General features: G+C 38.7%; 1 protein-coding gene across 12 annotated transcripts in view; it reads left to right on the top strand.

Moving 5' to 3' along the window:
• The window catches only part of cdc42bpaa (CDC42 binding protein kinase alpha (DMPK-like) a), an 88,026-nt gene that overhangs the window by 36,249 nt on the left and 28,700 nt on the right, over nt 1-23,077 (top strand). For 4 of the 12 annotated variants that reach the window (XM_081347509.1, XM_081347513.1, XM_081347504.1 and 1 more), the window contains exons 6-17: nt 8,010-8,103; nt 11,082-11,123; nt 12,277-12,477; nt 13,118-13,369; nt 13,500-13,579; nt 14,743-14,903; nt 15,000-15,122; nt 15,381-15,514; nt 17,434-17,676; nt 17,751-17,861; nt 18,751-19,001; nt 19,285-19,390. In XM_081347509.1, the coding sequence (XP_081203635.1) occupies nt 8,010-8,103; nt 11,082-11,123; nt 12,277-12,477; nt 13,118-13,369; nt 13,500-13,579; nt 14,743-14,903; nt 15,000-15,122; nt 15,381-15,514; nt 17,434-17,676; nt 17,751-17,861; nt 18,751-19,001; nt 19,285-19,390 (1,798 nt within the window). The remainder of the gene's footprint in view (nt 1-8,009; nt 8,104-11,081; nt 11,124-12,276; nt 12,478-13,117; nt 13,370-13,499; nt 13,580-14,742; nt 14,904-14,999; nt 15,123-15,380; nt 15,515-17,433; nt 17,677-17,750; nt 17,862-18,750; nt 19,002-19,284; nt 19,391-23,077) is intronic. The other 8 variants (XM_081347511.1, XM_081347514.1, XM_081347508.1 and 5 more) reach the window with 3 other exon arrangements.

Genomic DNA, 23,077 nt, shown 5'->3' with positions numbered 1-23,077 from the left:
ACGCATTTGACAAGCGGACAACCGACATTGTTTATGTAAATCTTGTGTGTATTTAACAGTATTAGCACAATAATACTCGAAAGATAACTTAGTCCAGTATCCAGGCGCTGGTACTAGAAAGGCTTTTAGTGCATGTGAGCTTCACATGTACGCGCTGAGAAATGCACACGTTAGAACAGCGCATCAGCATTTAAAATTAAATGTTTAACCGACAAAGCATTAAAGCACATGCACATTATGAACTTTTGTGAACTGCAGTGTTAACATTTTATGTGAATATAGCCTACGTCGCGTTGTTCCGCTTCACTCTCGGCTTATTTAACCGCAGCAAAACTGGACATGAGTCACGAATTTTGTCATCCTTATTTGAGTTAAGAAAACTAATAGGGATGTACTTTAAATTGTTATTCAAGCAATGTATGTCTCGTGAGTCGTTACCAACTCACCATGCACACAATTCACCGATGATCTCACTCGCGGTTCTCTCTGCCCGACTCGGGCTGGATTAACAGGTTGCTGAATGTGTGGCGCGTTATACACGAGTATTGCCAACAGGGACGGTGTAGAGTGCCCTCTGGTGGACAAACTATACAACGGCAACCCTCATAACATGGTTGAAGGGTGTTTCGTCCGTTTTTATTTTATTTTTGAAATATTAATTTATCGGCCGTTATAAATGCCGATACCGATAGTTTTGAAAATGCCTAATATCGGCCGATAATATCGGTCTGCCGATATATCGGTCGGGCTCTAGTTTTTATAATGGGGTAATTTTGTTGCAGTAGCTGACACACAGCACAAGGAAGCTTGATTTCAAATAGTAAATTGAATTTAAAGACAATATTGATTGATATTGATAAATATTGATATTTTTGACAACACTAAGCTTGCCTTTGCAGACATGACTAATAGCAGTGCTGATCAAACTAAGGTCATGTGTCCAACAAAGCCTTTTTAGCCGGCCGAAAACACACCAGGAGCCCTTTTGAAAGTGCCTTGCTTCGGGCTCTTGAGAGCACGAGCGACATAGCATAATTGTCCCGCCCCTCCTCCACTGTGATTGGACAGCTGGGTAAAAAGCGACAGTGATGAGCTTTGAAAATTAAATTTTACCCCAAAAAAGGTCTGGAAAAAACGCCAAGCGCCCAGTGTGAAATAGACGCTCAGTGTCTCGTTCACGCTGCTGGCATTTTTAAATACACGACGCTACCATTGAAAATATTTGGAAAAAAACATGCTGGCCTTAGGAAAAAACACTTGGGTGGACACAGCCAATCCTCCAGCACCATGTTAATGTTAGGAATTTGTGGAATTCTGTCTCTCTCAGTATCTTGGCAGTACCAATCTCTTTTTTCTGTAAACATAGCTCGTCTGATAAGAGTTTCCAGTGGTCTCGTCATCATGCCGTGAGGTTGGCATCAGCTTGCCTTTATTAGGACATTTTTCTTTTTTCACCCAATTTCTATCAAACCCGATTAGGTGGCAAAAAGCACTCAGTTCAGTCCTCGCGCGCTCTGAGCGGTGGCTTCATGTGCGTACGTCTCTCAGACATCACTCAGAAACCATCTCACAGTGCCCGCATATAGTGAAATGAATTGTCTTTCACTGCTTATTGCACTTCAACGGTTTAAATCACTTGTTTTTAAACAGCAATGCTTAAAAATGCATGCAAATGGTACGTTTTTGTGATGGTGCAGCACAACAACGTCACTTGAGCGTAACCGCGGTAGAGACAGTAGTCCAAAAAAACGACCACTTGACGAATTTCCACCAGTTAATTGTGTTTACCAGTATATCGCCCACCCCTAGTTTATTATTGGTTATTTTATTTGTTTCATGTTCTCACCAGGCAATATAATAAACACACAAAACCATGTTTATCCTCATTGCAAGTAAACCCATATTTATACAGTGCAATGGTTTTCTTTTTTCTTATGTAGTTTTGTTAGTAGTTTTCTAGGATATATATTTTTCTAGAATCTTTTGTAACATTATAAATGTCTAGACTGTCAGTTTTGGTCAATTGAATGCATCCTTGCAGAATAAATCTGAACTACATCTGAACGATAGTTAAGTTTGTGTTCTGTGCGTGTATGTCGTATGTTAGAGATTATGGCAGAATAAACCCTTATAGGATGATCAGGACACTGATGTGAAATGGTTAATTTTGAAATAGTTACTGGTTGAATGTACATGTATCCTGCATGTATGACTACTTTCTGAATCAGTAAATAAATGGTCACTATTCATAAGTTATTAAGAAATAATTGATTTGCAGAATCAGAATCATGTCTAATAAGTGCATTGGAATGCTCTGTGGATCAGAGCAGTTTTTGGGCTGGCTGAGAAAGAAAGAGAGAGAAGTTATTTTTAACAACACGGCTCTGTTTCTCAGTGCCCACTGATCCTTTACTGTCTCCATCACTCGCACACACACAGTCTTCCACCACCTGCCCATCTACTGACCAGCTGCTGCCCCTCCTCTCTCTCTCTCTCTCTCTCTCTCTCTCTCTCTCTCTCTCTCTCTCTCTCTCTCTCTCTCTCTCTCTCTCTCTCTCTCTCTCTCTCTCTCTCTCTCTCTCTCTCTCTCTCTCTCTCTCTCTCTCTCTCTCTCTCTCTCTCTCTCTCTCTCTCTCTCTCTCTCTCTCTCTCTCTCTCTCTCTCTCTCTCTCTCTCTCTCTCTCTCTCTCTCTCTCTCTCTCTCTCTGTGTGTGTGTTAAAGAGACCCCGAGGACATGAAACATTGCATGACCATTCACACAATAAGGTCATTTATACCTATTTTTAAAAAATCTCAATACATATCTAATCGGCACCCAAGAATCATAATAGTATTGTATCAGGAGATAAGTGTATCGTCCCAACCCTAATGGGAGGTGAATACAGTCTACAGGGACACATCTCTCTCTTTCTCGATTGTTTTCCTCAAACTCATCTTAATAATGTCCTCTGGGTCTTTGTTGACCACATACATCAGCAACAATTTTGACAGACGCTGATAGCTTGTTCAATGGTTGATATATTATTTTATTATATTTAAGACACTTTTTTCCGCTCCTCAAATACATAAAACATTAGCCTTTCATATGAATTTGCATTTGTAGTCTCGCCGCAGCTGTGGTGACGTGCGTCGACTCGACAGAGCAGGAAACCAGCGCTAATCACATTTTAATGTCCTCCTGCTTCCCAGCGTTGTGTTTCTGTCAGGGCCTGTGTGTAGCATCCTTCATGTGAGAGGAAGATAAGTTTTTCTTTCAACACTTTGACTGGCTGAGGGGATGATGTTAGCTCCGGTGTTGTCAGGAGGACTGGGGTTTAGTTCACCTACTGGCAGGAGGGACGTCGACCTTGATCCTTAATCCGTCAAACGGATGATTATGTCATGTTGTTAGATGTATCTCACTGGGTTATATTCTTATATTTGACCTGCGAACTCATTAAAAATCTGAAAAAAAAACTAAATTGTGTCTGTATATTAGTTATTAGACCAGTGTTATTTTAGTATTGTTTACGTACTAATATAGTATTTATTATTATTCTTTTTAATTAGCTTTTAAGATTTTTTTATTTAAATTTCAAAATGTTAGTAATTTATGTGCGTTTGTCGTTTTTATTAGATTTCTTATATTTCTATGTAATATTTCTATTTATTTCCATTTCATATTTAGTGTTCGTAATTTTTCTACTTAAACTTATTTTAGTTAGTTGCCAAGGCATCATTTTAAGTTTTTTCTAAGTTTAAGTTTTTCATCACTTATTTATATTTAATTTTATTTTATTTCCGCTTTTATTTTAGGAATAATTTTTAGTTTAATAAAAGTTTTACAGGCCTCGACAAAAAGGACTTCCCGATGCCCCCCGCGGGGCGTGAAAGACACTCGGGCCAGTTCACTCTCCCGATCGGGCCAGTGCTGCATCGTCACAGAAGTTGATAATCTGCGCATTTTTTAGCCTTGCCAATTTAAATATTCAAGTTTGGTATCCAGAGCACCGCGTCTCACATCGCGCGAATACTCTTTCACAGCTTCCTGAGCTTGCACGGACATATTCACACAAAATTGTCAAATTGCCTGTCGAGTATCATCGTAAACGTTAGGGATGCACCGATTGATCGGCTGGTGACCGGAATTGGCCGATTTTCACGTGATCGGCCGTGACCGGCGACCGGCCGGTCAGTCTGACAAATGCCGATTTTATGCCGGTCAAATGCGCTCGGGCGCCACATGATTAACATCGCGCAACATCAGAATCACACGTGCACACGGAACACGCATGTAGGAAACCTCGTGAATTACGTCCGTTCAGACCGCAAGCGCGTATTTTTTTTCAGCGTGCATTTTAATCGATGAGTGCTTTCACAACGGAAGCAGGAGCAGCGCGTGAGCGTCAAGCAGGATTCTCAATTAAAGGGAAAGCACACTTTTGATGGATAAAATAGCCTAAATAGGGTTTCACAAAAAAGCGCCCAAAATGCACAGAATTTGCGTGTTTTAACAAGAACTGGAGTAGGCTATGTCAGAAAAGAAAACGAAGACTAATATTTATAGAAAATGTACCCATTTAAACTTGTTTTATTATTCAGTTTGTACAAGTGATTGCAATAGGCCTGTGTGTGAGTGCTTTGAGAAATATATTTATACTGCAAGGCTATTTATTTTTTATTTATATATAATTTTATTGCCATTCCCTGTTTTCATACAGACGTTTAGTTTGCTAAATACATTTATAAAAAATTATTGGATATTGAATGTGAAAAGGAAATTGTTCTTCTATAACACTGCACTTTAGATGTTTGAATTACCCACACCTGGAGTAATTTATATAGTTCTATTTTATAGCGTTTATCTGTTCAAAAAAATATGTACTATGCAAATTGTTAAATGTTCTATTACAGAAAAGATATAAAATAAATATTTGTGTGTGCTGTAAAGTGGTTAGAAAAAATTAAATCGGAATCGGCTAAAATCGGTATCGGCAGGTCAAACTTAATGAAAAATCGGAAATCGGAATCGGCCCAGAAAATTGTAATCGGTGCATCTCTAGTAAACGTAGTTGGTTAAACATTAAACATAGACATTAAACGTTAACATGAGATACATGTGTAACAGTATATTGGGTCTGTGCAGCTCTTAAAGTGACAGCAGCCTAATTATCCTGCTGCTGTCTGTTTTTATGTTAATCAAACAAAAGAAAAATCGTTCATTGCTTTTGACTGAATAAATGTAATCTATATTTTTACAGTAAAGAAAACAATGCAGTGATTATTTTACATTTGATTAATATTTCTGTACCCTACCTGAAAAGTTAGACTTACATGAAAACCCTGAAAATAACTGTTTATTTCATTTGTAAATGTTTGTTCTATTGTATTTATTTGTGCTATTGCTCGTAATTTGATTATTTGTTATTATTTTATTACTGATAATTTTATTACTGTCATACCCTTATTTATTAAGGTTACATGGATCAAAAACAACTAAAACAATAATTAGGCCCATTTTATGTTCTTTATTAATTTCTTTAATTTTTTTTTTGTGGTGGGACCAGTGAAAATTTTGTCAGTTTCTTGTCTGCTTTTCCCATTCTCAAATACTATAGTTGGTTTGTGTTGTGTACATGTCGAGAAGACGGTTTTCTGCGCTGCAAAAACAAATTCTCTTTGTATGTACTTTCATAGGATGAGGTTGTGAAGAGTCAGTGGTTAAAATAACCTCAGCAATACAACAGCAGTTTAACCTTTTGACGACTGCTTCTCAAATCTCAGCGAGGTCAACGTGTTTTATATTTGTCTAAAGAACAAACTGAGGTCTTTTAAGTCAGTTCTCCTTTTAAGAAAAGTGGTATTACACAAGCTTTGATTTGAAGGCATGCATGAGTGTTTAAGATATGAAATGTTGATTGTTAGAAGGGAAACTGTATTTTTTGAGTGTCATCACCGTTTTCCTCTGATCCCAGAACAGACTCCAGGAGATCCTGATCTCGAGCACCAGATGAGTCATGTTAATCAGTATTGGTTTGCATGTGAACCGTTCCGCCTGTTCTCCTGAGGCGGCCTCCCTTCACAGTAGCTCTGCCTCTGTGGAAACATGGAGGGAAAGCAGCCGGAGAGGGGCGGAACAAATAAACACGGCCTCTAATGAGGCAATCCAAACCAGTGTCGTGCCCGTACCCACACACGGGCCAAATCCACACAGGTCCTCATCTGGGACAAATGTGAAGTTTCCGCTGCCGTATAAAGGATAAAATCAGTGATCCGATTCACACGGCTTGTAGAGACTCTTTAATGTTTCCAGAGAAGTGTTCCCTATGAGGAAGTCTCCATGACTGTCCAGGCTTCCCGTGCTGATTTTTTTTGGAAGAGTCCCCAGTTATGACTATAAATTGTAGTAGACCACGAAAGTACTCTTTGTTTTCATTCCTTAACTCTCAAATGGAGTCGCAGCAGGAGTGTTTTGAAGGGGACATTCCATGAAAAACTTGTTTTTTTTTATGTGAAATCCTCTATAGTTCACAACCCCGGTCTGCACTGAACATTTATTGAAACTAAACTGCAAAAATGAGGCATTCAGATATTGTCATGGCTATGATGTCACAACCATGAGCACATTAAGGCAATAGTTCACCAAAAAAAAAAAAAAAAAAATTCCCAAACCCACTTTCTCACTCACTTTCTTCTGAATTTTTCATGCTGCTTTTACAAACAATAAAAGCATGATCAGGACTTCATTCACTTTAAACACAGTCTTTGTGTGAGGAAGCATTTGATATTTAGCTCTCAAATCTCTTTTGCATGCATAATAATAATAATATTATAGCCTTGTCTTAACCAGGCATGAGTTTTTCTCGTAACCAGTAGACAGACGGACACAAGCGACAGGAGTTTTTGTTGATTGCTTGGTTTCTATTTCAGTAGCAGTTTATATTCAGTTTGCACAGACTCATTTCTTAAATTTCAGGAATATAAATGCTGCAAAAATTGTAGAATATGATATACCTCAGTATCAAGTTTCCATCAGCTCTTAGCACAACTGTGTTTTCATTATAAACCTCAATAGGGCTTTTTACTATGGTTATTTAAAAAAAAACACCAAAAAACAACGACTGCCCATTGAACATTGTTACAGGATTCAGGGCCGTTTGGGTGAGATATTGAAGGAAACTCACCTCACGAGTGTTGTAGTAATTCATGTCTATACAAGGCACATGCTAACATTCACTCCATCTTTATTACTGCTCCACGTCAACCCTCCTGGATCAAATTTACGAGGGGCGAACAAGAGCGCGAGCGTGAAGAAGAATAAGAACAGTGTGTGTTTCGCTCTCGCCTCGAGCGTGTTCTCTCACACATAGGTTCATATAAGCTGTAATGGAGACATGAACTTGCGACACTTTGATGCCTGTTTGTTTATGCTTCTAGTGCCGGTTGCCCCATGGGCAGGTCACAGACGGGGCAGAGAACACCTCTCGTACCCTATTAAGACTAATCCTGCCCTGCAAATGACAGGTTCAAATCTCTGACCTCTGTTTGTTTTGACTTCCTCTCATAAGAGCTTGGGTTATGTCGAGTGGATGGAGGCTTTCTGTGTCACAGAGCCGTTTCCTCTGTGGCTCTCTCAGGAATAGAGGTGATTTACGGGGCGGACACAAGTCCCCACTGTGAAGCCCACTGTGAATTACTGCTCCGTCTCATTAAGAAGCTCTCTAAAGTCCTCGATGGCTCTAAGCCGTAGCATGCCTCAAAAATATTTTTGCTTCATGTAAACCAAATACAATAATAACAGCAATATTTACATTTACGTTAATGTATTTTTGCATGCACTCGTATCCGAAACAACTTGCTGTGCATTCAAAGAGTAAATGTGGTTAGTGTGTGTGTTCCCTGGGATTTGAATCCACAACCATGGCAGCTTTGAACATGGCTCATAGCAAATTCTTTCACATCAACATATAACATCTCAAATCTTTTATTGATTTTGTGTTAATGTGTCATTCTGTTTTCTCTCTAACAGAGACATCAAGCCAGATAACATTCTCATGGATGTGAATGGACACATTCGGCTTGCAGATTTCGGCTCCTGTCTTAAACTCAGGGAGGATGGAACGGTATGTATAATGTTAGCTGTTTGAATATCAGTGGATATGCAGACTTAAGAGCACACCAGAATATTATTCCCAATATAAAGTCATTTTGTTTAGAGCTGATAATGCGTTTTAGTGTTTTTAGGGTTTTAATCTACACTGTAATGAGTCAGACAGATCCTACAACTTGAAAACCTCACAACAGGAATGTGTAAATGCAAAAACAAGACATATTTGTTTTAATGCAAAGCTTTATTTAAGCTCTTATCAGTGTTTCTCTATGGCGTTGACTCCAAGAAAACATCCTAATAAAATGTCACTTACAGCATATGCCTCATGGGACTTAAAAAGTCTCCTGAGGCATTGCGAATTACATAATCCATTACTGAAGATATATATTTTTAAATCACTAGGGAGAAAGTGAACGAGAAAATACTTTTGGAATCAAGTCTATTTTATGCAGTGACATTGAGGATTTTTTTTAAGTGTGATGTAAGTGTGTAGCTATTTTTTGGGATCAGTTTCGGGTTGGTTTTCCCATATTTTAGTTGTCTTCCTATCCTAACAATGTTTTGCCTCAGTTACACTATTGTTTAAAAGTTGGGGGGCAGTGTTTTTTTTTTTCTCAAGAAATTACTATTTTTATTCAGCAAGCACACATCAAATTCATAAAAAAAAAAACTATTTAAAATAAATAATGTTCTTTCTATTATATTCAAGAATCCTGAAAAAAGTATCATGTTTTTAAAAAAAATCCACAAAAATTAAGTAGCATAACTGTTTTGAACATTGATAACAATAATAAATGTTTCTTGAGCATCAAATCAGCATATTAGAATTATTTCTGAAGGATCATGTGACACTGAAGACTGGAGTGATTCAACTTTGCCATTACAGGAATCAATTACATTTTAAAAGATATTAAAATAGAATACAAGTTATTTTAAAGGTCCCGTTCTTCGTGATCCCATGTTTCAAACTTTAGTTAGTGTGTAATGTTGTTGTTAGAGTATAAATAATATCTGTAAAATTATAAAGCTCAAAGTTCAATGCCAAGCGAGATATTTTATTTAACAGAAGTCGCCTACATCGAACGGCCCGTTTGGACTACATCCCTCTACTTCCTTCTTTAATGACGTCACTAGAACAGTTTTTTGACTAACCTCCGCCCACAGGAATGCTCCCTCAACTCTACCGAAATTCGTTTATGTACTTGCGCACTTCTAATAACTTACTGTGTTTACTCAGCTCTTACGGTGATTTTCTGAAGTAAAACTGACGCTTCATCTTTTGTGTGATGTACAATAACTTTATTAAACTCATCAGTATATGTTTGATCATCATTCAGACAGCAGACTTGTAGGCTATTAATAAATAATGGATACATAGCCTACAAGCAGATGACAAATACGTTATAATAACCGTACTTAAACTACTAAACTATACCTGTTTCATCTCTATACAGCACTCTGACTCTGTAGGCATTATTGTCCGACTCGAACTGAACACCGTTACTGAGAGTTTCTGATATTATCATCATTCCGTGAGATGAAATTGTCCTGAGAGACTGAGCGCGAGCTCGTGAAGCTCCGCCCCCTGTGTCGTCCAGCAGCAGCTCATTTGCATTTAAAGGGCACACACTAAAACAGCGCGTTTTTCTGAGCCCCAAAAAATGACAATTTAAACATGCTGTAAAAAATGATCTGTTGGGTATTTTGAGCTGAAACTTCACATACACACTCTGGGGACATCAGAGACTTATTTTACATCTTGTGAAAAGGGGCATAATACGGGACCTTTAATAATATTTCCACAATATTTATGTTTTACTGTATTTTTAATAAAATAAATACAGCCTCGGTGAGCAAGAGAGATTCATTTGTTTTAGTTTTTTTAATCTTACGACCCCAAACTTTTGAATGGTAGTGCAAGTGTATCGGCATTTAAGGTTCTTAAAAATAAAGTCAGTTTCAGTGCATGTAGATTATTACTACACAGCTGAAGGCTGGAATACACTACACGAATTGTAAAATCCGAACAGATTAAAAAAAACTAAAAAAAAAAAACTAGGCATTGTTCACTTGCCTATTTTGTCAATGGTTATAGAGAAAAACTGGGCATTATACACTTGCTGGTTGAGTGTCATACACTACCAGACTTTTAAATGGTTCCGAACACAAAAAACTCTTACAGAAACATGTGGCTCATTGCTAAAAGACTCGTGGCAGATAAAACAAACATGGATGTGCAGGGATGACTGCAGTAGTATTTGTAGTGACTCGATGCGTTAAGTCGCCTAAGAAAAAATGAGCCAAGCACATTTGAATGCAGTTTTGCGTGGGTAGACGCGGCCAGTAATATAGATTATAATGGGAGTAAGAGGTGATTGGCGCTATCAGTTGTTTTATCTGTGTGAATCAGATAAAGAAATCAGAATCAGGACCACTTCGGTTTCAGTAGCGATGCATCATACATTACAATATGTTTTCTAAAATGGGCTCAAAATATCAAACATGTTTCTATATCCTCCGCCAGGATGGAATCATATTCTGATGCTAAAAATCAGAGTCTGCGTCCATCACACACTGTGCGATTTTCTGTGAAATCTGTCAACTCCGACTGGCGAAAAGACTTTCGGCAACTATTGTTGACTCCTATAAAAAAAATCTGAGCAAAAGTTGTAGTGTATTCCAGCCTTAAAGAAAATGCTACAAAAAGAGTTTCATCTGACACATGCTCTTTCATCTAGTTTTCTGATGAGAAGGGCTTGGACAATAAATTGAGAGTTGTGCTTAACAAAAAAAACAATTCTGTTGAAGAAATTGGGCTCCAGCTCAATCATGTAGGCACACTGTTTTAATATAAAATAATGGGAGACCCAGAGGACACCCTCGGTTTGAAAGGCAGTTTCTGATCAGAGTTGTATTTCAGAGTTGTCTTTGAAGAAGGGGTGAGTATTTCACTTGATCTGATATGTGCTGCTGTTTTCTGGCACGTCGCAGACAGCTCGGCTGGATATCCCCCCGACTTCTGACAAGAGCAGCGTGAGTGTGGTCTCTGCGTGTTCGCACGTGTGTGCCTAACTCTCTTCACATGTCCGTGTGTTTTCAAGTGTGTGTCACTGCCAGCGAGAGCAGCTAATTTACTGCCTCACTTCCACAAATTCTTCCAGCTGCACACATCTGCCACAGGCTGCATTACAGGCGGTTTCCGGCTGCTCAGCCCACTTAAACCCAAGCCAGGAAGCTCCAATCATCCCCCTTGTTCATTAGTGATATCTCTATCTCTTTTTTTCTCTCTCAATGTGGTTTGTGCTCTGAGAGGTCTTTGTGTATCTGAATACTTTGAGCGACATGTTCCCCTAGGCCACGCCCACCTCTGCTGGCTGCAACCAATGAAATGGCTTGAGTTATTAATTTGCATTTTATAGTGACGAGTGTTGTGCCAATAAAGACGCATTTTCAGGGATCAGTTTGCCTTTCAGCCTTGTTCCCTGACAGGATGTGTTGTGATGTGATCTGCTCAGACAGACACTGAACCCCTCTCTGTTTCTGTTCTCAACATGCCAGGTCCTGAATTTTCCTGCAGTCGTAATAACAAACACCACAGTAAAAAGATGAATCTCATGATACCTGTCAGAAAGACTGGCTATACTTAATGACAAAGAGAAAATGAAAAAGAAAAGGCATGTTCTTGACAGGTTTTGTGAGATTCATGCAAATAATTGCATTCATGCTAAATCATTGCATTGTTTAAAAAAAAAAAAAGTCTTTACCAGGCATCACAGCCCTGCAGGTAGAGACCTGACATTGTGTCCTGAATTGACACCAGGATGCATTTCATATAATATTAAAGTGTCTTTTTGATCCAAAAAATGTTAGTTAAAGTTTAGAAACCACTAGACAGACTATTAAAAGGTAGCTAGACCCTTGACTAAATTGCGGTAAATGACTAGTACAGTTTAGTACAGACATGACTAAGACAACAAAGCAGAAAATTCTGCATGGCTGTCAACCAGTTCCCTGTAAACTCGACTTTGTTTCCAAAGCAGAATCGATATATGCTGCAAGTGTAAATTAAACCAGTCCAATTAAGCTTACTAAATTGAGAATGTGTTCCAGTTTTGAGTGCAATATGTAGTCTTTTCTCCTGTTGAACTATCCAGCATGCTCTTAAACTCGTTTTCTGTCATCACAGGTGCAGTCCTCTGTGGCTGTGGGCACTCCAGACTACATCTCTCCTGAGATCCTGCAAGCTATGGAGGACGGGAAAGGGAAATATGGCCCCGAATGCGACTGGTGGTCACTGGGCGTCTGCATGTACGAGATGCTGTACGGGGAAACTCCTTTCTATGCAGAGTCCCTGGTGGAAACGTATGGCAAGATTATGAACCACAAGGTATAGACTCATAGCAATGTTATTTTAAAACAATAATCCATGAAAGGCCATGCACTGCAGGGATTTTACAATGCTTAATGCTTTTTAGGCATAACACAAAGCTTTTAAGACCACGTTCAAAGAGGATCTATAAAGATTTTTTACATTTCCAGCTTTCTTTAGTGTGTAATGTTGCTGTTTGAGCATGAAAAAAGGTCTGCAAATTACAAAGCACAAAGTTACTCTAAAGGGAGTTATTCTCAATATCAGGAAGCATTGTTTCTGAACTCCCTGAAATGTCTCCATTGTAGTCTTGAGTTTTCTTCCGGGAACAAACACATCCCTATATTCCTCATTTAAATAATTCCCGCCCCAAGGTATACACAAAAAAGGGACGAGGCTTGGTGTTGGTGGTGTGTTGAAACTTGCAGTTATGATAAAGGGCGTGATGTTTCTGAAACAGATTGGTTGACCAATCATCAAACATTCAAGCATGAAAACTTTCTTGTAGACCCCAAAAACAAAATCAAGCCTGTAAAAGGGCATAATAGGTCCTCTTTAACACTTTAATGCAGAACACTTTTATAAAAGCAACCGCAATTGTTTCTCCAATATTGTGTCTTTATTAAGTGGTTTTCTTTTCATACCCTGTTTCCCGCAGGAGCGGTTCCAGTTCCCTGCCCATGTGACGGAAGTCTCGGAAAATGCCAAAGACCTGATCCGCAGACTCATCTGCTGCAGAGAGCACAGGCTTGGGCAGAACGGCATTGTGGACTTCAAACAGCACCCCTTCTTTTCCGGCATTGACTGGCAGAATATCCGCAACTGTGACGCCCCCTACATCCCTGATGTCAGCAGCCCATCTGACACATCAAACTTTGACGTGGATGACGACTGCCTCAAGAACACAGCAGTAAATTGCACTTTTGTTTTTAACCTACCTTAATGAAGATCACACATTGTTGGGTTTGAACCCACAACCTTTGGGTTACCAACCCAGATCTTTTAGAGATGCTACAGCGTATGATCTCTGCTCTGTTTAGGAGACAATGCCACCTCCTTCCCACACCGCCTTCTCAGGACACCATCTCCCATTTGTAGGTTTCACCTACACCAGCAACTGGTAAGATATCACTGTAAAACTCATCTGAGGTGATCATGCTGGAGATGCAGGTTCAAATCCGTCCTGTTTAAAACAAAATCAGCCCTAAAATTTATGACATCGTATAAGTCTCCTAGTGCAGGAGTTCTCAACTCTGGCCCTCGAGGTCCACTTTCCTACACAGTTTAACTCAGACCATGATCAAACTCATGCTGCCTAGAGGTCTGCACAGGCCTTAAACTTAAGCCCGAACCCGGCCCGTACCAGAAATCATTTAACCCGACCCGACCGGTTATATTTTAATCCAGAGCCCGACCAGAACTCGAGGTCCGTTTCTTGCAATAAATACCTTTTTTTCTTTCAAAATCTTTTTTTTATGCAATATGCTGTATTTTATGATTGCTTGCAACGATAATTAAAAAAATAGGCTAGATGTACAAACACCGTTTCACCAAGGCACAGCGGCCGCCTCATCAGTCAGCACACAAGAAAAAAAAGAGAAAAAGCACAGATTTGCTTACGAGAAACAGTCACAAATTCCCCTGGAACTGAAACATTAAACTTCAAAACAAAGTTTGCGCAGTTGCACAACTATTTACACTAATACATCCTTCTCAGTACGAGTTATGAAGGTAGAGAACAGCATCGACAGTTGATGGTTTCAGCGCCGTCCTCTGATTGCGGTGTTGTGACTGAAATAGCGCGCGTGAGCACATGTGCAAAACAGTTTTGTAAAATGATATATGATAAAATTAAAATGATTCATATGTAATTTTACAAAACTGTTTTTGTGCTCCCGCGCACGCTATTTCGGTCACAACACCGCAATCAGAGGACGACGGTGCTGAAACTGCACGTAGGCTACTTTCTCTCTCGCGTTCTCACATAATTACGATCACAACACAGCAAGCAGCCAAGCACACGGCACGCATAGATATGTATAGCCTATATAGTTTTTCTAAGTTACAAACCCAAACCCGAGGCTATTCATTAAACATTAACCCGCAGACCTCTAATGCTGCCTATATCTCTCTAGTAACCCTGAAGACCTCGATTAGCTTGTTCAGTTGTGTTTGATTAGGGTTGTATCTAACCTCTGCAGGAAAGTGGACCTTGAGGGCCAGAGTTTGAGAGCCCCTGCTCTAGTGTGATCATTTGACCCCTGACCCTGTTTTCCCCTACAGTACGCTGTCTGACCGCGGTTGCCTGCGGGAGTCTGTGGCACCTACGCAGATGGACGTGGGCGTGCAGCGAGGCCTGGAGGACAGTCTGGCTACTGAGGCGTATGAACGGAGGATCCGCCGTCTGGAGCAGGAAAAACTGGAGCTCAGTCGCAAACTACAAGGTGTCTGCACTCATGTCCTTAGCCTATTTTCTGCTGAAATAATCCCAGCGTTGTTAGTCTTTCTGGCTGACAGTCGTAATGTCTTCTGGTCCTCAGAGTCCACAAAAGCAGTTCAGGCTCTGCAGTACTCCAGCGGGGACGGGCCCGTTTCCTCCAACAAAGAGTTTGAGATCCGTGGATTGAAGGAGGAGATAGAAATGCTAAGGAAACAGATTGCAGGTAATCTCATATAAACATGAATCACACAAATTTAGCTTGATGTGACTAAACTTTTTGTCTATAGAGGTTTTACTAACAATTTTGATCAACATAAATTGCTGCTTTTTCTCATACCAAGAAATGCATGTTTGTTTTGCACATGACATTTACAGTTGTGTCTCTCTCAACTGAATCTCCTAAATACACAATGTTTTTAATGTCTCACGTTGTTGTTTGTGCCCCTTCCATGTATTCTTGTCTCTCTCCTCCCCCTTTCAGATACAGGACAGGTGGAGCAGAAGTTAGAACAGGCCAGTTCTACCCACAGGGATCTGGAAGACTCCTCCAAACAGATCCGATCTCTAGAGAAACAGCTCAAGAGCATGAAGCAGGAAAGAGATAACCTGCAGAAGGTACACAGCTTCACACAAGCAATGTCTCTCACTACAGATTAGTTTGAAAGCGCTGCATAATATCTCTTGAGAGGTATAATGATGATGTTATGCTGTATGCATCTGTTTAATTTTCACTGATTAGAATAATTTAGAAGATGACAAAATTCACCTCAACTTTTGTTGAACTTTTATAAATAGGCAACCACTGCAATATATAATAAATGACTCAAATGTTCAATAAATAAGTTTTATATTAATAAACAAGTTGGTATGAAGGTGTGTAAAATAATAATAATACATTTAAATTGAACATTAATTATTTAATCTTTATTTTTATTAATTGTAATAGATTGTTTTATTATTATAATTAGGAATGCACTGATACCACTTTTTCCAGAACGAGGCCAATACCAATACTTTCATTTTTGGTACTCGCCGATACTAATACCTGTATTTTCATTGCTTTTATAATTTTTTAAATATATTAGGTAGGGAATCCAAAAGAATATGAATCGTATTCATTGATTTAATTTGTTTAGCAAATATATATTTCCTTCAGCTATTTTCTTGCTTAATTGTGCCTGTTAAAATGTATTGTACAAGCCTCTGTTACTTTCACTGTTCATTCTTTGCTCTATCATATTTTATCTTTCATTTAATAGCACAGCACATATGTAGAGCTGCTTCTGCAGGGCTCAGTGCTAAGGATTTTATTTTTTTACTGATCTGGTGGGGTCAGTGGTTCAAATGTTTAGATACCAGTGAAATATAAAAATTTTGATACTACAGCAAAAACTACTAGCCTAATTATTGTACATTTAAAACATTCCAAAACAAGTAAACAGTCAGTAATAAAATAAGAACAAATGATCCAATTACAGATAGTACAAATAAATACAATAAATAAATAAAAAACAGTAGTTTTCAGGTATAGAATTGTAATAAAGTAATCTAATCAAATGTAAAATAACACTGCATAGTCTTCACTGTATAAATTAAATATAGATTAAACTTATTAAAGTTACACAAGTCATTCAGTCAAGAGCAGTGTGTGATTTCTTTGTCCTTTGTTGACTGATTCATTTTAAAAACACTGCAGGCGGTTTATTAAGCTGCTGTCCCTTTAAGACCAAATGCACGGATCCAATTTACTGGTACACATGAGTTTTATTTCTCAACTGTTCACTTAAGACATAACCAACTATGTTTACTAGGATACTCACAAAGATGTGTGTTTTTACATCATTTTGTGTGAATTCGTCAGTTCAACGCAAGAAGACGTGAAAGAGAATTCAGTGGCGTATTCAATCGCAGTCTGAGACGCGGCTTTCTGGTCGCACGCTTCGGATGTTTGTGCACAGTAAACTTTTTGTCCTGTAAATATCTTGTAATAATGTAGGGAACCACTTGTTATAAATAAATCATGTAACAGTTCAAGTTTTTACTTTCATATACGCTTTAATTCGAATCGAAATTGACTCGTGTGTGCTGATCGAGCAATCATTAATCAAGAGTGCGCTCTCTCTTTTTACCATCAGTTAACATTAGTAATATGTGCTTCGTTTTACCTTCTTTGCTATTGCCATATCCAACCAAACTACAAACTTTCCGGTGATTCTGTGAAAAAGGGATGTGCGATCGACTAGCTCGCAAGACTGAACTGCTGTTTAACATGCCATTAATTCAATACATCTCAGATATCTCCATTCTGCTCTCTGTTTGCTCTGTTGTCGGTTTTTCTCTGTCACAAGCAGTACGGACTGAACACGCTGTGTGGTATTGGTTGTTGGTATCGGAGCATATTAAAGAGTACGAGTACACAAGCACAGTATCACAGCATCATTATAATCCCTAATTATAGTGTATAATTAATACAGTTATTAATAGTTATTAATTAATTAATCTTTTGTACAACTTTGTTTACTGTTTGGCTATAGGGCCTGCAGGACTCCTCAGAGAAGCTGAAAGCTCAGGGGAAGGAGCTGAAAGAGGCAGACAGCCAGAGGAAAATGGCCATGCAGGAGTTTGCCGAGTTGAGCGAGAGGGTGACAGAGCTGCGGTCACAGAAACAACGACTCACCCGACAGCTTCGGGACAAAGAGGAGGAGATGGATTCCCTCAATCAGAAGGTGGAAGCGCTTCGGCTGGATGTGCGCAAAGCTGAGCGGGCAAAGAAAGAGGTTAGTGTGGAGGAGAACGGCTGAACAGAGGAGTCTGTTTTTTACATGTGTAAACTCTGTGTCTGTGTGTGTAGATGGAGGCCCAGACTGAAGAGTGGTCTGCTGAAGCTCAGAAAGAGAAGAAGTTGAGGGAACGCAGTGAGCAGTACAGCAGACAACTGGAAGAAGAGCTGGATGGAATGAAGGTGTGTGCACACAAACACACCTTTTCTCTGAAAATAAAGGTGTTACAGTGATTTTGCCACTGTTAAAGGGGGTTTTATGCACAATGCGACAAGCATGGAAAATTAAGAGTGCTGTGTGATGTCTGTTGGCTTGCTTTTATTAACTCTTTCCCTGCCATTGACGGAAATCAAAAGACACGTGGAGAAGAAGCAGAAACAAGCCATATCATGTTAGCAGATGCATATGTAAAATAATGCGATCATCAACATTAAACAGCATATAAATCAAAACCTAATATTACAGAATGAAATGTCACCCCAGGACGAGGTATATGTGCAACCTAGGGGGTGTTGATGGACTCGATCTAGTCCATCTGTGTTTTGATCATCTTTCTGAATCCGATCTGGATGTAGTCTTTGACAAAAATACATTTTTCTCAGCTTTTTGGTCAAAATGTTGCTTGTTTTGTGAAACCTATTCAGTTTTTCTCAGCTTAAAGCCTAATAAATAATTAAATTGATAAAAATATCAAGTCAGTTAGAAAGTGTGCAAAATGTTTAATTAATTAATTAATTAATTAATTAAGAAGAAAATTAATAGTGTTTTGTTAATTACTTGTTATAATTAATTATTTAATTAGTATTTTTTTCCATTAATTTTAATAAATTATTGTATTGTAGGTAATCAGTTATTTAATAAATTGTTTTATTAATTATTTTATCTTAATTTTTATTATAATTTATGAATGATTCCATTGATTAAATTAGTAAATTATTTTATGTTGTGAGAAGGTTTTTATGCATGTACATCACAAAACATTAATTTGTCACATTTATTAATTTAATCTATCTTAAAATGATCTGTATACATGTTTCTGATAATCTCCTTTTTTTTTTCTGTGTCGTGAAGCAGCAGAAGCAGGTGGGCCGTTCTCCAAGCGTTGGGTCCTCTGAGCAGCACCAGGAGCTCAGTAAATTACGAGCAGACCTGGAGAAGAAGAGTCTGTTCTATGAGGAAGAGCTGTCACGCAGGGAACTACAACATGGCAACGAACTGAAGAACCTGAAGAAGGAGCTGCGGGAAGCAGAGGGACAGCAGCTCACCTTGAAGAAAGAGATCATGATGCTCAAAGACAAGCTTGAGAAGACCCGCAGAGAGGGGTACTGATCTTACTACATGTATTATTCAATGTATTATTCTACTTGATAAGTCTAAGGGCCAGAGAGGGTGGAAAATGGTGATTGTAAAACTAAATTACAATAATTTGTGGTGCAACAAACCTTGACTAACATTGTAAGTGGTCTTAAGGAAAAAAAATGAAATATAGTGTAGATCATGACCTCTTAAAAATAAGCTATGGAGTTTGGCTTGTGTTAGTATGTTGGCAGTTTGTGTTGGATGCTGAGTAACCCTGATGCTCAATAAATCATTTCACCCTCACAGTCAGAGCGAACGAGAGGAGTTTGAGACCGAGTACAAACAGAAGTGCGAGAGAGAGCGAGTGCTGCTGTCAGAGGAGAACAAGAAACTTTCCAGTGAACTTGACAAGGTGAACATTCACACACTCCTATGGCTGTCACGATAACTGAGTGTCAACATGAAATGGGAGTTCAGCCTATTTACTTAATGCACTGATGCAGGTTATTTCAAAGAACAAATGTTTTTATAATCATTCTTAAAAATGAAATAACTTGCTCTTAACTCTGAAATGACTTTGCTTTTCAATTGATGTCCCTTTGGCACCGCGGGCAATTGCATAATGTTAACCAATATCCAAATATCTATTTAGGAATTGTATTAGGAAAGTCATATTGAGTGCTGCAGGGATGACTTTTTTTTTTTTTGTCTTCCTTGAAGTTAGCATTGCCCTGATTCCCTTGACGAAAAGACAATATGTTTTTTCCATTGGCTTTTGGATTATTGCAGAAAATAAGCTCTGTGACCAACAAAAGTTTATGATTTTACATGCATTGTTCATCACGATAATTAGCACAAATGAACACTACTTTTATGAAATGTTAAGCCTAAAATAATCGTCAGAAGTAAAAAGCTAAAGCTAGGCTATAAACAAACTACACCAGCGGTACCCAACCTTTTTTGCGCCACGGGCCGGTTTAATATCAGACAATATTTTCACGGACCGGCCTTTAAGGTGTGGCGGATAAATACAACAAAATAAAATGATACGACCGGCATAAAAACTGGGGTATTTTTTAAATATAATAATAAACGTGAATCCAATGTGTAGGCTTACTCGCAATTTTATTAGCAGTGTACTCGTAACATCGCGCCTAAAGACAACTGAGAAAGCCTGAACACAAACAAAATGCCCCCCAAAAGAAAAAAATCTCCATGTTTACGGTGCTGATGCTGTGTAAGGGTGGCGCTGCCAATAAAGCACCTAAAAGCTGTTACAAAGAACCGGCAAAATGAATGATTATGAATATGTAAAATATAGCGGTAGACAATTTAATTGTTTAATAATAAACAAGCGTTTTCTGTGCAAAGATGAAGTTGACGATGCTGACTTGATCTTCGCAGTAGGCCTAGTGAACGCGCCAGAGAGAAATGCACATTTCATACGAATTAGCCTACATAAGCAGAGAACAGTCAGTTTTCTTTTGTTTTGAATTGTTCTGTTTAAAAGTAGACATTTCAAGCTTTCTATATATGTCTCAGGTCTGTGAGGCAAGTAGGCTACCTTATCACTGAGTTTCGGTTAATTTATGAGATCAGCTCCAGTTCACGCGCCCGCGCCTCCGTGTCGTGATTAAATATTTTCTACTACTTATTACTTATTACTACTTATTTACTTATTTACTTCTTACTTATTAAATCCAGGCAATTGGTTGATGAAACATTGATTAAAAATACAAAACTAAATAAAATGTAAAGCTTTTTGCTTTCTGTTTGAGGTGTCTGTGAAAGTTTTTTAGTGCCGCTTTCAGAGCGGTCACGTCCGTAACGGAGAACTGTCCCGTCCGTAACATTTTTTTTGGTTTTGTTTTTTTGTGTGAAATAGGCTGCATTTCGAAATAAATGCGACTTATAGTCCAGTGCGACTTAGGCTATATATGTTTTTTCTTCTTCATGACGCATTTTTTGACTGATGCGACTTATACTCCGGAGCGATTTATAGTCCGGAAAATACGTTAAGTTATATATTCTTTCTGTGCGGCCCGGTACCAAATGTCCCACGGACCGGTACCGGTCCGCAGCCCGGGGGTTGGGGACCTCTGAACTACACCACGAGTTAGATTAGTTTGCAAGAGTGTGAGTATAAACAACAATGCTGTAAAAGCTAACTAAATGGGTTTTCCTGGTCGACGTGACGACGTTTAATGTTCCCGACTGTCCCATTTAGCCACATTTAAGCAACCACTCAAACAGCATTTTTACATTGGCTTAAATTATATCTCACAATATTACACCAACTGAATTATCTCAGTGCCACTCATGTTGTTGTTGTTTTTAGAGGGCGGTGAATATTGTCATATTAAAAAGGTTGTTCACCCAAAATGAGAATTCTGTCATTAATTACTCAACCTCATGTCGCTCCAAACCTGTAAGACTTTCGTTGATCTTTGAGAACACAAATTAAGATATTTTTGATGAAATCTGAGAGCTTTCTGTCTCTATGCATCTATGACAGCTATGCAACTACCTTTTTGACACTTCATAAAGAGATTGTAAAACTAATCCATATGAACTGAGCGGTTTAGTCCAAATTTTCTGAAGAGACTCGATCGCTTTATATGATGAACAGATTTAGGCTATTATTCACATATAAACAATACACAACATTTGTGTATTTAAGATGAACAAAAGTTGTACAGGTTTGGGATAGACATGAGGGTGAGTAATTAATGACAGAATTTTCATTTTTGGGAGAACTAACCCTTTAAGTCTTCTCGAATGACAGTCGACTGTGTTTGTCATGTTTATTGTTTTACAGTATTTTAGACATCCCTCAGATTCAAGTTAAACTCTTGGTGTGCAAACAATTTTAGCTACTGCATAAACTGTTTCATATAGTAAAACTACTACGATTTGAAAAATTTGTGGCATACCAGTATTTTTAGGCTTGGATACTATGACACTACTGTGGCTCCAGGATGCTGTGCAACACTAACACATCAGCCCACAATCCTGAAACCACAACCTCCAACTCTCATATTACTGAAGTCAAAGATTCCACTTCACTTTTGATGTGGTCTTTACGCTGAAGATGACAGGACGCTTTGCTTCTTAGTGGTCAGAGTTGATGCTTTTTTGTTAAAACCATTGATTAATTCTTGGTACCATTTCTGAGCGCTTCAAATGGAGTGTAAAGCACACAGAGTGGTGCAAAAAAACACACGCAAGAGATGTTTAGAGAAGAACCCTTGGAGGGCAGCACTCAGTTGTGAAAGAAAGAAAACATGCCGTTGCCATTTGCGGACTGAGTCTTTCCATGAGTGTGTTGAGCTGAAGATATGGTCCACCATGCCAATGTTTTACTGGGAAGTCAGTCAGCATCCTCCCCCCTGTGTAAGCACAGGGAAATATGCTGATCAACAGACAGGAATCTGGAACGGTTATCCCGAGGACCACTGCGAGGGTTCAAGCACTTCGGTCAGAGCTTGGTGTTAAATGAAAATGTTGAATAATGCAAGTGTAATTATGGGGTGGTCAACCTCACCAGCTCTTGCTTAAGATACAGAGCGCATCTAAATCAGAGTTGACTGGATAAATGTGTACTAGCAGACATGTTTACTGCGAAGTCAACTGAGGCATTGCAGACGGAGGGGGTCATGTTTATTCATGAGCGTTTGGTGGTTCTTAGTGGTTTAGGGGTGGAAATGTAGAGGGTATTAGAGGGATGTGGGTGGCTTTGCATGGTGGTCCATCCTGCAGGCTCTGATTCTCTGGTCCGTTTAATTACATCTGCCCCCTCAAATTGCCGTATTGGTTTGTGATTTTCTGAAATGATGATGGCATGTTTTCGAGCCTGTCGTGTTAATTGGGTTGTGCAGGAGTAAAACCCTCAAATGAGGATTATTTTCTGTTTACTGAAATTAAATGTATAGCTGGGTTAGGGATGTGCTAAATGACATTTTCAGAATCAAGTCTGTGGGTTGACTGAATGACTATTTGTTTATAAGAAAGTACTGTATAATCTTATCCGTTCTTGCATTCAAAAACATCATTGGGGTCGGTAAAGGTTTATGCTTTTGAAAGATCTATTTTATGCTCA

The sequence above is a fragment of the Scardinius erythrophthalmus genome, assembly GCF_964197995.2.
Source record: "Scardinius erythrophthalmus genome assembly, chromosome: 19".
NCBI lineage: Eukaryota > Metazoa > Chordata > Actinopteri > Cypriniformes > Leuciscidae > Scardinius > Scardinius erythrophthalmus.
Note: the sequence above shows the minus strand (reverse complement) of the source record. Positions and strands in the feature narration are given on the sequence as shown.